A 13,410-nucleotide genomic window follows, 5' to 3' on the forward strand; every position below is an offset into this window, starting at 1 on the left:
GTGTTCTGATTGTGAGACAAATGACAAGCTGAGTGGTAAGAATTATCTCAATGGGACACTATTCAGCAGTAACCCTTTCTTATTTAATTTTTATAATTTTAATTTCTAGTAAAAGTCATATATTGTAGCTTATGTCAATGAAATTTCTGCTTCTCACATCTGCAAAATATGTTTATAACATTACAACTTTTATTTTGCTAGAAGTCTGAAAGTTTCTTAAACTGTGTGCATTGTAAAAATTATACAGAAAAAAGATAATGTTGGATATTTTTGATTCAAATGATTGCATGTTTGCCTTCAACTACAGGAGAGTGACTTCAAGAACTCATACATTTTCTTCCAGTCCTATGTTCCCATAGCTTGTTCTTTTACATTTTATAATTTTTTTTAAGTGGAGAAGAAATAGCGAAAAAGTTGAGAATAGGGTCATTACACAAAGCAATGGGAAAGTAATAAAACTTACTTGACTACAGCTAGAAATCAAAACACACAAGTAGGAGTCAAAGAAAATAAGCATGAAAAAGCAGTTAGGATCAGAGCAAAACCCAAAAGTTATTAAATGCAACACATGGAGATGAGCAATGAAGGAAGTCTGATACCCAGACTAATACAGAACATAACCTGAAAATATTGTAAGGAAGAGAAATGCTGAAAGCAGCACAAGTATATGGCAGACAACAAATGAACATCTGATCTCAAGGTCCATCTTGAACTTGGTGGTTACAGGCTGGGGATGTGGCATGCGTGAAATTTTTAGCTTAAGAATACCAAGTCCTTTCTCCTGGGCAGCTGTTCTCTCTACTCATTGTTCATTAAGATTGCCCGAAAAGCATCCAAGAAACAGCACTCCAATTTTAGTGATATACTGAATATTTATCAAATCCAACACTTGTTTGTAAAGAAAAGGCAATGGTGAAGAAGGCAAGATGAACATCACTACTGAAAAAATGCCCTCAATTAGCTTATTATTAATAGTTGCTTATTAAGAGCCTGATCCAAATTTTATTAATGACAACAAACTTTTTGTGACTTTGTAGTGGGAGATGAAAGCAGAGCTGAAGTTTTCTGTTGAAGCCCAGATGAACAGATAATAACAAACACCAGCAAAACAATAAATTTCTTTGAGCAATGTTGAACTGGTTCCCCCCCCAGTTACCATATTTCAATTTGTAAATATCCTCTGCAGTATTGCTCTTCGTTCACCCTGGTTTCCACCTGCTTTGAAGAGAAGTTGCAGTTAGAGGCTGTAATGCAGGGACACGTACCTCTGCACTTGCAGATAGCACAGCCGTGACTGTTCTGCTGGAAGCCCAATGGACAGATTTTACCACAAGGCAGGTTGGGGCACTTCTTACACCGACAGATTTCACAGCCATGCTTGTTCTTCCTAGATGAGCAAAATAATTTGTAAAAGGTCAGCAAGTCACTTTAAATATCTACATTTTTAAAGAGCATCCCCCCTAAGGAAATGACTGATGAGCAAAGAAAACTATTGTTAACTGTCACCCTTAGATTCAGTGGTTTTATGGGCTGTACAAGCTTTATGGATTCCATCCCTGGCATATGCTCCCTCCATTCAGTGGATCCTATGCTGAATGTTTCCTTGTTTTTTTTCACAAAGGCAGATAATACTATTCAAACTTTTGGCACAGATGTACGAAACAAAGAACAGACATGGGAAGTTATAGAACATGGTCTAGCAGGATAGAGGAGAAATAAATGATGTACATCTCTAGAAACCCTGGCTTCAAGCTGTAGAAAACTTTATTTAATTTTTAGTTAAAAGGCTGAGAATAACTAATTGCAATACAGTAGAGTGGAAAATTAAAGACTTTATGTATTCCTATCCCACCAAAAAGAACGCTTCTTTCCATTACTGTATAGAGCTTTCAAACAGTGAGCTTTATCTAGCAGATTTTTTCATACAATTATTAAAAGGTTTCTGCTTCTTTAAAGATGCACTAATTCAATATTTCCAATTACTAACTTTTAACAGTTTTAAAAAAAAGTCACAAATATGATGATTACTCCTTAACTGTTCAATCTCTAATATAGTTCTAATATTTCCTTCTTTTGTATCCTATTTGTGACTAAATGGTTACATTAAAATAGAGATTTTTCCTCCATTACACCCCATGTTTTTAATGAGCACAACACACCTGAAAGTCAAACACATGGTATTTTTAAAAAGAATTTGGCACAGTAGCAGTAAACTGAACAAATATGCTCTACAACCACAAATCTGAATAATTTTCACACCAAGGTAAAACTCAAAGTGAAATGATCCTAAAGTAGTTCTTGCCACAGCTTTAGCCCTTTATATTGCAAACAGTTCCATATGAAGATTTCTTTAAATGTTATTAATTTCATTCAGTGTAATTTTTCATGTATTTTGTAGAGAAGGACAAGATTAGACTGCTCATTTCCAATTTCTAAAAAATCATCTGAAGACTATTAAACATTCATTACTTAAAAATATCAGCCATTGTGCATAATAAAATTATATTTTGCATGTAAACCCATAATTTAAATTGAAAACTATTCTCCAAATAGCTTAAAAAGATTTAAAGCTCATATATTTTTCAGGTGCACAAAATCTTATGGGAAAAATAATCCCAAAGACAGGGTTCCTGAAAACAGTGGCATCAGCTTGAAATCAACTTGTTTTTAAAATATCTTAATCTTACAAATACCATACTATGCCCATTAAAGTGTGCTGTCATTTTAAAAATTATTTTGCTATATAGTTCACATAGATTTTCTAATAAAACTGTTTAGCACACACTTGAGAAAAAAAAAAGGAAGAAGAGTGTGGTTCTGTGTAAGTAGAAGAATCACATACAGGGATTGTAATTATGCTTTGTAGGTCAATGTATTAAACTCATGATACATAAATAATAAAATACTGCTCCTTATAGGATTCCTTTTCTGTAACTTCCCTCTGGCTCTAGTTTCTCTCACTTGCAAAACTAAGAAAAAATCTCAGCCACTCATGAAATCAACATGCCTGATGATAATTTTATTAACTCCTAAATTTAAAATCCCTTGTTTTTCTCTCTCATTTACTATTCAGTGTACTAAGAGGACACACCACAGTAAAAATGGCTATTAAAAAGCCAGCAACATTTATGAACAAGGGCCAAAGGGAACTCTAAAATAAACCAGAAATTTAAGGAGTATTACTATCAAAACCTAGGAGTTGCATATGTAGTAAACTTCATTCAAAATCCTAAAAAAAAAAACCCCAGAAAAATTTGAATGTTATCTGAAGATCTGCTGTCATGAGGTAGAAATTAAACTATTATAAAAAGCAGGCAATAACATGGAATGAATCCATGCAAAATAAAATTTACTGGTAAAATATGTAGAGATGCCACTAGAACTAATTACTAAGAAATTTCTGCAACAAAAGATACAGTTTTCATCACCTGTTTCACAATTGAATAAATACCACAAATATTTACTTTTATGGAAAAAGAAGTCTACCATAAATGCAGATTTTGAATGCATTTACAAAAACATAGATAAGATATAGTACCATTCTTCAGGAACCCTGTAATTACCAAAACTATCTTACTAAAACTAGTTTGTTGTCATATCAAGATTCAAAGAAACTCGAAATACTAGATAATAATTTGAATAAAATAAATGGGCTATAAAATAGAAGTTCCTCAAAGCATGCCAAAAGAATTTCAAAAAGCTACAGGTAAGAGATATTACTCATAAGTAGCTTTCACATCTTGTTTGTCAAATTCTTCAACAAAATTTAAGCACCGCTTTCCTTTTATAATCCGCTGGTTTTTGAGCTTCTGTTTCTAAATCTGTTGATCAAAATGCATTTTGAAGAATACTGCACTCCCACACCTGTAACGACCTTTCTATTTCCCTACTTCCCCCCGCTGTGCCACAAAGCAAACCCGAGTGGACAGGCCTGGACCTTGGCGTATTTTCCGTACGCGGGGATTGCATGAGCGTGCTTTCGGGATGAGAATACGTACAAGTATCCAAAGGGACAGTACTTGTCACATACAATGGGTTTGCACTTCTTGGGCCGCGGCCGGCACTGACAGATCTCACAGTTGTGCGCGTCGGTCTGGAAGCCGAAGGAACAATCCAAGGAACAGCCCGAAATGAGGCCGGTGCACAGCTCCTCCCCTGCAAAGGACACACACAGCTTATCGCAACCTGAAAACTGCTCATGCCAAACACATCCTCAGCACACTAAACCTTCTCCTCCCTTTCACTTTGTCACTTTCTTAGTACTGCTAGGCCTTACCTTCAGACTGTCCTGTTTTTAAAATATTTGACAGAATTCTCCAGCAACAGCCCAAACTGTATGAGCAGACACTACAGGATTCTTCAGTTCCTGTCAGCAACTTGGGGAGCACCACCTGGTACCACAAACTAACACGATTTCATGAACAGATGCACTGCCAATGGAGTCCAACATCCATCACTCCATTGGCTTTTAATAACACATATAAAATAACACATAATAGCCACACATTATATGGGTTTAGTAGGCTTTTGTTCAATATAGGTAATCTTTATTTATCTTCTACTTATTTTAAATAAGTACTGAAGGGTGGGATATATTAAGAACTTTTATTTTTTATGCTGTTCCCTGTCAACTTGATTAAAATGTGCTTTTTAAAAATATAACTGCATTACCCTAAGAAGTGACTGAAGCTTAGAGATGCTAGACTAAAAGATCTGTTTCTTGAAATCCAAGTTTCATCTGCCTCTTGTGGTGGCATAAGAAAGATGTTGAGCTATTGGCATCTCAATTTTTCTGGTACAGAGATGAACAAAGGTCATTATATCCCCTCTCATTGCAATTTACTATTTTGAGATTGATCAGATTCTTTTTGCTTTTCTTGAAAGAAGAAATGCCAGAAAGACCACTCTTACCATATTGTGGGATACAATGTTCTTTTACTGGTTGCAGAGGTGAGAGGAAACAGAAAATTATGAGGTTTCTTACACTAAGGATGCAAAACACAAGGGAAAGTAGTGACCATTATTACAATAGCCAGAGTGAGATCAAAATAGAAAAAGAGGGACATATAATTAAGATTCTTCAATAGAAGAATATGATGGGTGATATCCAAAGGCCTGACTTCAAGAGTGGTATTTAAAGGATGGCTGATCTCCAGCTGGAACTTCCACACCGCTATGAAGTATTGGCTGGACAGAGGTCAGCTGAAGATTATTCTTCCAGATTTGCTCCTCATTTGAGACCTGAAGACCACTTTCCTTTAGGGGGTTGAACATTTACCGATACGGTTTTTCTAGAGAGGAGATCAGTTATTAACACTGACTTACTCTCTAAAATGGCAATTTACTGAATGAAAACTACAGAAGGAATCTTGCTTTACTTAAATGCTTCCCCTTCTGTGTTTGTAATGTTGCATTTAAGATTCCAAAATCTTGACTTAACCAGATGTGGCCAAGCCAAGTGTTTCCTTATCTATTCTACCAAGTTACTGCTCATTTGATAAAGAGGCATGTTCCTTACTGTGTCAGAATGAGACCAAAACCTCAGAGAAAACTAGAAAATTCACTGCCTATTTCTATGGAGGAATTTGGGTATGCAAGTGCAATACAACATAAGAGTCTCCTTATTCCAAACAACAGTGCTCAGTTTAAATAGGATGAATATAATCAGGGTCATGGCTCTCACCTCTCCACTTTTATGCAAATTTGGTGCCTGAAGCAAAAAGGGTGTGCAAGTTTGGGGTTGTTTTTGCCATTTAGAATACAGGAAAAGAAATGCCAGATCCTTTCATAACCTCTAGAGATTGTGTCTGGAAGCAGAGAATCAATACCACAAGATTTAAGCATTTACTCTCGGTCAGATCTAACCTTTGCACAGCAACAGTAGCCCTTGGTTTAGGTTCTTGCTTTAGAGAGAAATACATACACAAAGATCTTCATGAAGTTTTACACATTTCTGGAGGATTAAGTCAGGCCAATCTACAAAGAATACTAATCTTTTTAATATGTAGCCACTAATGCTGATTTTAAAACATTATAATGCAGAGGAAACTTTGATATTTTTCTCTCACAAAGAGTGAGTTATGTGTAACACAAAGACTTTTCTTGAAGCAAGTTAAAATAATGAGAATTTGTCTTTCATTTATGACATTTTATACTGGGATGTCTGTACAGAATTATTCCCTAGCAACACACAGTGATAATAAAATTAACTAAACTTTTCATTATGCAAGACTTTATAGGGTAATCATAATTTTTAAAATTCGGCCTGAACTTTATAAAGAATGTACAGAGAAGGATAGGTTGTACAGAAGGACATCTCCAAAAAGAATTGAGTGAAGTAATGACCTTTGATATAATGTAAGTTATGATCATCTCCTGCAGATGCTCAGAACTGATCTGAGCAGTGAATAAACTGGAAATGCACAGGTTGAACCGAGCAGAACCATTCCTTTTCTGAAGCATACTTTGTCAGGGAAATGAAATGTTTACATGGTTGTCTAGGAACAGTAGGATCACGAATACAAGTGAAGAAAAAAGAAGGTACATACGCAAAGGCATGGGGGGAATAAATAGGTATCTTAAAAAAGGAAAAGGAAGAGCTGGAAATAACAAAAAAGAAATCTAAAAAACCCCAGAAATTTTACTGGGCATATTGCTTTATCTTATTTGTCTCCAGATTATCTGTTAAGGAGAGCTATTAAAAAACAACATCCAGGTTTGACCATGAAGTTATAGAAGGTGGCAAAATAATGACTCAGAGTCCCACAGCTGAATACTTTGTCTTCAGTCTTCTATTCTGCTCTGATTTGGCTAGTGAAACTGCTTTTCAGAGACAAAAAAGAAGTTTGTTACATGTAAAGTTAATATACTTTATTAAAAGGCTCAGGGTGTCTAAGGGCAGTGCTACAAAGCAGGAAGACATCCCAAGTGTCTCATCCCAAGTAGCTTAAGATGTTAAATATACTTAAAACTCAAATAGTCAGCTGACATACTAACTAGGAGATCCAGTCTTGAAGCAATATCCTCCGTGCTTGATCCTTTACATAGTGAGTTATCCTCAAAAGAATTTTCACTTTGTAAGTGGCCAAGAAAGAAAAGCTCTTCAGAGCCTTGAGGAGGGTGACCAATAATCACCATTGACTCCCAGGAACAGACAGTAAAGAGCATGTGAGAAATCATCATAAGTCTGGCTATGTCAAACATAAAGGGAAAGTTTGCTGAAGTCAGTGCAGACAACTGTTACTGTATAGACTTTCTGGTGTTATGTCAATGTTATGTATGAGGTGATCAGAATAATCTCCACAAACCTCTGCTCACAGTCTAATAAGATGCTGAAAATTAAATTCTGCTAAGATGCTCTTTACTGAAATTAACATGTTATTGCACTTAAATTTTGATAGTAGGACAGTACAAACAGTGGAAATAGATTTTAAATAGTTTTTGAAGAAAAACTCCATGAAGAAATGTAGTGTCATGAAACTAAGGATGCGAATTCTGATCTGCTTTCTGAATTTGCATCTAATCATCTAAATGTCTCCTATTAAAACATTATTAAAACATGACAACAGCAGGCAGTCTCTAAATGAAGTACCATCTGGTACAGAGTTTATGTCCACTGCACACAGGCCTGATGAAAAGCACAGTCCAGCACTTTAAGCCAGGTATTTTTTTCAGAAAATTAAGTGAATCACCAATGTCACAAAGCAAAGCATAGCTATCAGAGAAAGAAAGATGACAAAAAGATTGAAAAGATTGCAAACCTAAATACTCATATGTGGATCAAATTCAGTGTGTACAATTGTCATCCTGACAATTTTTCTATAGCCTTAGCTATTGCATTAAATTTATCACTACTAAAATAGTGACTAATTCATTATGAAAAGATAAGTAAAACCAGAATTTTTGCTAAGGTTTTGCATTTCAAGTGACACATACTAAGGAACAAGGAGAACTAGTTCACTAGTTCATGAAAGTCAACCTGCAATGAACTCAGGAAATCTATTATGACAAAATGTTAGGAGAGTATTTGTTTGAGGGTGTTTTCCACCTCTGCTTAGATAAATTTAATGTAGAAACTGAATCCTAAATCACTGATGTACTTGCAGAGAAGAGATCCAGCCCTACCTGGTCTAATAACTGCTTCAAAAGTGTATCAGGGCAACCAGACAGGCTGAAATGAGGATATAGCAAACATTTTAAAAGCTAATGCAGAAGAAAACTACCATTCAGAGTTTGACAGAACTGCATTATGCACTTGCACGTCACTGCAACTCTAACAGAATGGGATTAAGCTTCTGATCACAAAGTATAAGCTATGTTTTTGGGTTTTGTGACTGATTAGTTAGAGTGACATCACACAGGGAACTAAACTAATGGTCAGATAGGAAGTAGAAGACTACAACAGAAACAAAATGATAAACAGGAATTAATTAAAAGGAAAACATCTCTCATTGTATTGCTTAGGGAAATATCTGGATTGAGAGTAGGGTTCTACATGGTGAGTAGAAATACGTTCATCAATTTTTCTTATAAAACATGAACCAGAAAAAAATTTGCATGACAAGATAAGAGTTCTGATGGAGGATATTGGATGATTCCAGAATGATACTGATGAGCTATGACTTTAGGAAAAGATGAATGTGTTCCTCAATGTCTCAGGCTCATAGAACTGTATTTTTACAACAAATACTTAGCTTTTTAATGTGACATTAGCTGAAATATCACATAAAATGCTGAGAGAATCAAGTACAGTAGAAGGCTAGGACATAAACATGGAAAGGTTGTTTGTCCTGAACCAGTGATGTTATTAAATAGTCCTCCTGCTTAGATCTAATCCTTGAGGACTAACAAACACTGAGTACCTATAGCAGTGAATCCCATCCACACAACAAGACCATGCAGTTTTCTCTGCCACATGCACCCATGACTGCAAAAGCAGCAGCAAAGCCAGTTACCAACAGGTCCAGCTGGTAGTTCACAGTCTAGTCACAGTCTTCACTAGTCCTCACCATACTGGCAAAAGCTATTGCTTACAGACTTTGAGTCCTCTAAAGACTGCAGTACTAGCAAATACTTTGTTCTGTAGTTTGATACAATTAAACACATTATATGCTGACTTGCATATGGGAATTTCAAATTATTGGATTAATTTAGATCAATTTAATGTGATGCCGTTGGACAAATACAAGCAGAAAGAAGAGCTGAAGATGAACCAGTCTTCCAAAAAAACCCATTTGTGAATTATTAACAAGCAGATATTGGTGAGGTATTTAAGCCTGGCCACGATTGTCCATAAAATCCTTTTAAATATAGTGATTTCTTTTTCCATGTTCTCCACACACTTACAAACCCTTTCATACATGCAAACTATAATAAAACAGAAACTGAGAGTTTCAGAAGAGCATTACACAGTTTAAGAGGAATCTCTTTGGGATATGGAGGATGGGACAACACTGTAGAAAAAAGTCTTGAGAACTGATGATTACCAAGATAGTTTGCATGTAGAATGCTCACCAGATATGGTGTTTTAAAACTCTTTCCAGTAAGTATCTTATTCTCAACACTAACATCAACTCTAGTTTTAAAAGGTTGTCTGATATCCGTAAAACTGAGTAAAACTGGCTGCTGAAGGAAAGAAAAGCATGTTCAAAAATCAGCATGTAAGAGCAGCTGACATACTGATGTGACCCACTACGGTTGAGGTCCCACCTTGCAAACAGGACAGCAAAAACATTCTGTCCCATGATATGTTAGCAATGTAAAACATTCTGTCCCATGATATGTTAGCAATGTAAAACATTCTGTCCCATGATATGTTAGCAAGGTCTGCATTTGCTAGAATTAACTTAGCAGGGGAATATTTCGGATACAACGCAACCTCTCCTTCTCAGGCATGGCATCTCATGGGCAATGTATCTCAACAGGAATCACAGGTCTTTGTCCTAAATTCAAACCACTGTATGCATGATTTATTCCTGATTTCAGAGTGCACACATCCCTACCTCGCACGAACCTATGAATATTTGGAGTGCTATAAAATATTGCCCAAAAAACCTCTAAAAAGTAAACAAAATTTAATTCCATGTATTGCATGTTAGCTCTAAAAAGGGTCTTCTGCTTGAATTTCTAATAGATTGATTGTAATTCCAGCTCTTGGAAAAAAAAAAAAATAAACATTCTTTTTTCTAGCATATACATGGTATTTAAAAAGCTCTAGGCTCTTAAACTGGGATATTTATGGTTTTCCAAAATATTATTTTACATATGGACACACTGATATTTGTATCATAAGGACTGAAAATCATCTTACTCTAAAAAGTTTTGAAAATGCATTCTATGTTGAAATACTTTTAGTTTTCAGTCCAGTAATTCACAGATGAAAAAAACAACTGCCAGAGAATATGAATAGATACATGACAAGAATTATGTCAGTATTTCAACTTGGCTTAGGCTGGTGTCCATTTTTACAAATTTGTAGCATGGCTACACAAAGCTAGCTACATACCTTCACCAGTATTATTTTCTTGATGCTGAGGACAGATCATATCAGGAGAACTGTTTCACAGTACCTTTACAATTAAGCACTCCTCAGCCGTCCTCTCGGTGTGGATTGCTACTGCTGCTTAATCTTCGGGGGTGGGGATCTGGGGAGGCAAATTTATGAAGGAGAAAACTAGGTTACTTAACAGTAACTGGAATTCTCTGAATATATTGCCTCCACAGATCCACACTAACCCTCCCTCCTTTTGTTAGACTTAAATCATGATTCACAAAAGCTGGAAAAAAAATGAAGGGACTGGGCGCTGTGATGCTAGAAAACCCTGTTTAAATAAATCATCTTGTGAGTCCGTTGAGGCAAAATAACCACTTGGATATGTGCTCTAAACAAATCTAGAATTCGGATACAACACATGAATTCATGAAAATGAAATTGTAGCAGTGCTATCTCAAAGGTGGAATTACTGTATATGATCAAGCTTCGGGCATGCTGATTTTCTTTTTTTTTCACAAGGCAAGCCAAGTGAAATTCTTATCTGCTTCTGTTGCACTAGATATATTGTAAGCACTAACTCCAATATATTGTAATCTTCAGAGATCCTGCCAAAGACTCATTCTAGTGACAGTACAGATAATATTTATTTGGCATGAGTTGTTCATCATGATTCCATCCTCTTCAGGGAGCACTTCCACTATCTTGCACGTGTGCTCAGTTACTACTTTTGTTCTACAAGAACTTGTATTTTTTATTCCTGATGTGAGCCTTAAATTTTTAGGAAACTTCCTTCATCCTAATTTTTCTATGGTTGTATTTCCTTAACTGAAGTCTTGCTTGTAATAGCTATTCCCTTTTATATCACTGCAGAAGGATAATAACACATCCTTTTCCTCTCTTACAGAATTACTCAAAAATCTAATATGTGCTCTCCTTAGCACTAAGAAAGATTACCCGGATTTTTATTTTATAACTTTTATTTTCCATGGAACTTGTTATGAAATGAAAGTAACACTGGGAAACAATTGCTACTAAAACAGAAAAGTGTTACCTAATTTATACTTTACTATTTGAAGGAATTTTGCATTGCCTGAAGTACAGTTTGTGTGATTAGTATGCAATTACTGTCTGACCTCAGTTTGACATAGAAATGAACACAAAATAAGTTTATTTAAATGGGAAAAATTAACACTGAGACAATTTAAGTGTTGAGAACACACATCCCTCAGTATGGACTACATACAGAAATACAGGAAAGAAATATTCAAAATTTGGCTATAACATTGAAAGGTTAGGACTAACTACTGAAGAATTAACACACAAAAATGAGGAATTGAGATGTGTTCTCTCACTGCAGTCCTTGCAAGGTTTTCTCAGGCTTTTCCCATCATCAGTCCCTATGCTTTTTCAGAGCCTTAACTATTGCTATTTACAGACAGCCTTAGGTTGATAAACCTACCTAAGTTTTCTCAAACCTACCAATCCTGCATTTGAATGCCTATGCAACTAAATAAAGACCCACACTGCCAATCCCAAAGTCCATGCTGGAATTTCACTCTCCTTCATCAGCTATAAAGGGAAATGGTGTGACTTGCCAGAATATTGAGGACAATGGCTCTGGTGTGTGCTAGTATAGACTGAATGATAATGTCCCCTTTTAACTCCATGGTAGAAAACATGTTGTTCTCATTAAAGGAAAAGGTACCAACACTTCCAAAGTTATTTCTGTGTGAATTCACAGGATGTGTTTTGGGGAGAAGGTGGTTTCATGTTGAGGGGACTGTGCAAACACATAATAGACCAAGATTTCTTATTTTTGAATAGTGATTGCATGACTTGCTTTGACAGACAAAAGAGACTGTGACACAAAGTGGAAGATGATGCATTATAATATGCAAGGAAAATGACTCATCTCAGCCTTCTCCAGTCGCATCTCTCCATAAGGAATCTGAAATTAATGAAACTGGATGACAGTTGCATCTTGGAACCGCTAAGATAAACCTTCTAAATTATGTAAACAATTTTTAAATTAACAGCAACATTCTAATTTGATTCCATTTTAGTAAGATTTGAAATGTTAAAAAAAAAATTAAAGTCATACATGCTCACAGTTATATCCTGAATATATTCTACATGTTCAATTCATTTGGGGTAAAACACTAGTCTCAGTCACAGGAGAGATTTTAAAGAGCTTTTTATTTTCTATGAAACTAATCCAGGGAACAGACAAGGCCCACACTGCAGATGGTTGCTGAAGAATGACTTTGTGTGCAGCTGCAACTACCAATCAGATTTTAAATCCTATGTTGCTTCAATCAGCAGGCATTATTAATCCTGCCATTAGTCTTCACTGGGGAAAGAGGAGTCTTGCTTCACTACCAGGAGATCACTGGTCTTCCACAAGGACTCCTCTGAATGGATTTGTCTTCCTAAAAACTTCACTCCACTGCAGTTCTCCCAATGAAAGTAAAGGCCCAGACACTCCAAACACAAGAGTAATTGCTGCACACTACAATTTTTTTCTTATTTGTTTTTTTTCTGTTTGTGTTTTGTTCTTGTATCATCTTATACCATCCTTTCTTTTTCTTTTTCTTTTTTTTTTTGGTAATGCCTTTCCTGTTTGCCCTACTTGTTTTAGTTTTATTCTTGGTATTCTGCAGCAGTTCTTCCTAGATTCTGGATTTTACTTTTTACCTTTTATTGCTATGTAGTGCTGCTTTGGCTACTAGATGCTACTGGTCAGTATGATCATTCTTTCTCCCTCATCGTTTGCAGTTCCACGTGTACTCATTGAACTTTCTTCCCATATAAGTCTATGCTCTGCTCAGTGATTTTTCTTCCTCCCTTCTCTTACAACTATGATTTGGTTCTGCTACTTTTAAAAATGTGTTGTTTTACTTTACAGCATGTATGTTTTC

At 35.7% G+C, this 13,410-nt stretch overlaps 1 protein-coding gene across 3 annotated transcripts in view; it reads right to left on the bottom strand.

Annotated features, from left to right (window-relative positions):
- The window catches only part of CRIM1 (cysteine rich transmembrane BMP regulator 1), a 172,783-nt gene that overhangs the window by 19,887 nt on the left and 139,486 nt on the right, over positions 1-13,410 (bottom strand). For all 3 annotated transcript variants that reach the window (XM_059841364.1, XM_059841365.1, XM_059841363.1), the window contains 2 exons: positions 3,999-4,155; positions 1,266-1,387 (listed from right to left, as the gene is read on the bottom strand). In XM_059841364.1, the coding sequence (XP_059697347.1) occupies positions 1,266-1,387; positions 3,999-4,155 (279 nt within the window). The remainder of the gene's footprint in view (positions 1-1,265; positions 1,388-3,998; positions 4,156-13,410) is intronic.

The sequence above is a fragment of the Haemorhous mexicanus genome, chromosome 3 (genome assembly GCF_027477595.1).
Source record: "Haemorhous mexicanus isolate bHaeMex1 chromosome 3, bHaeMex1.pri, whole genome shotgun sequence".
NCBI lineage: Eukaryota > Metazoa > Chordata > Aves > Passeriformes > Fringillidae > Haemorhous > Haemorhous mexicanus.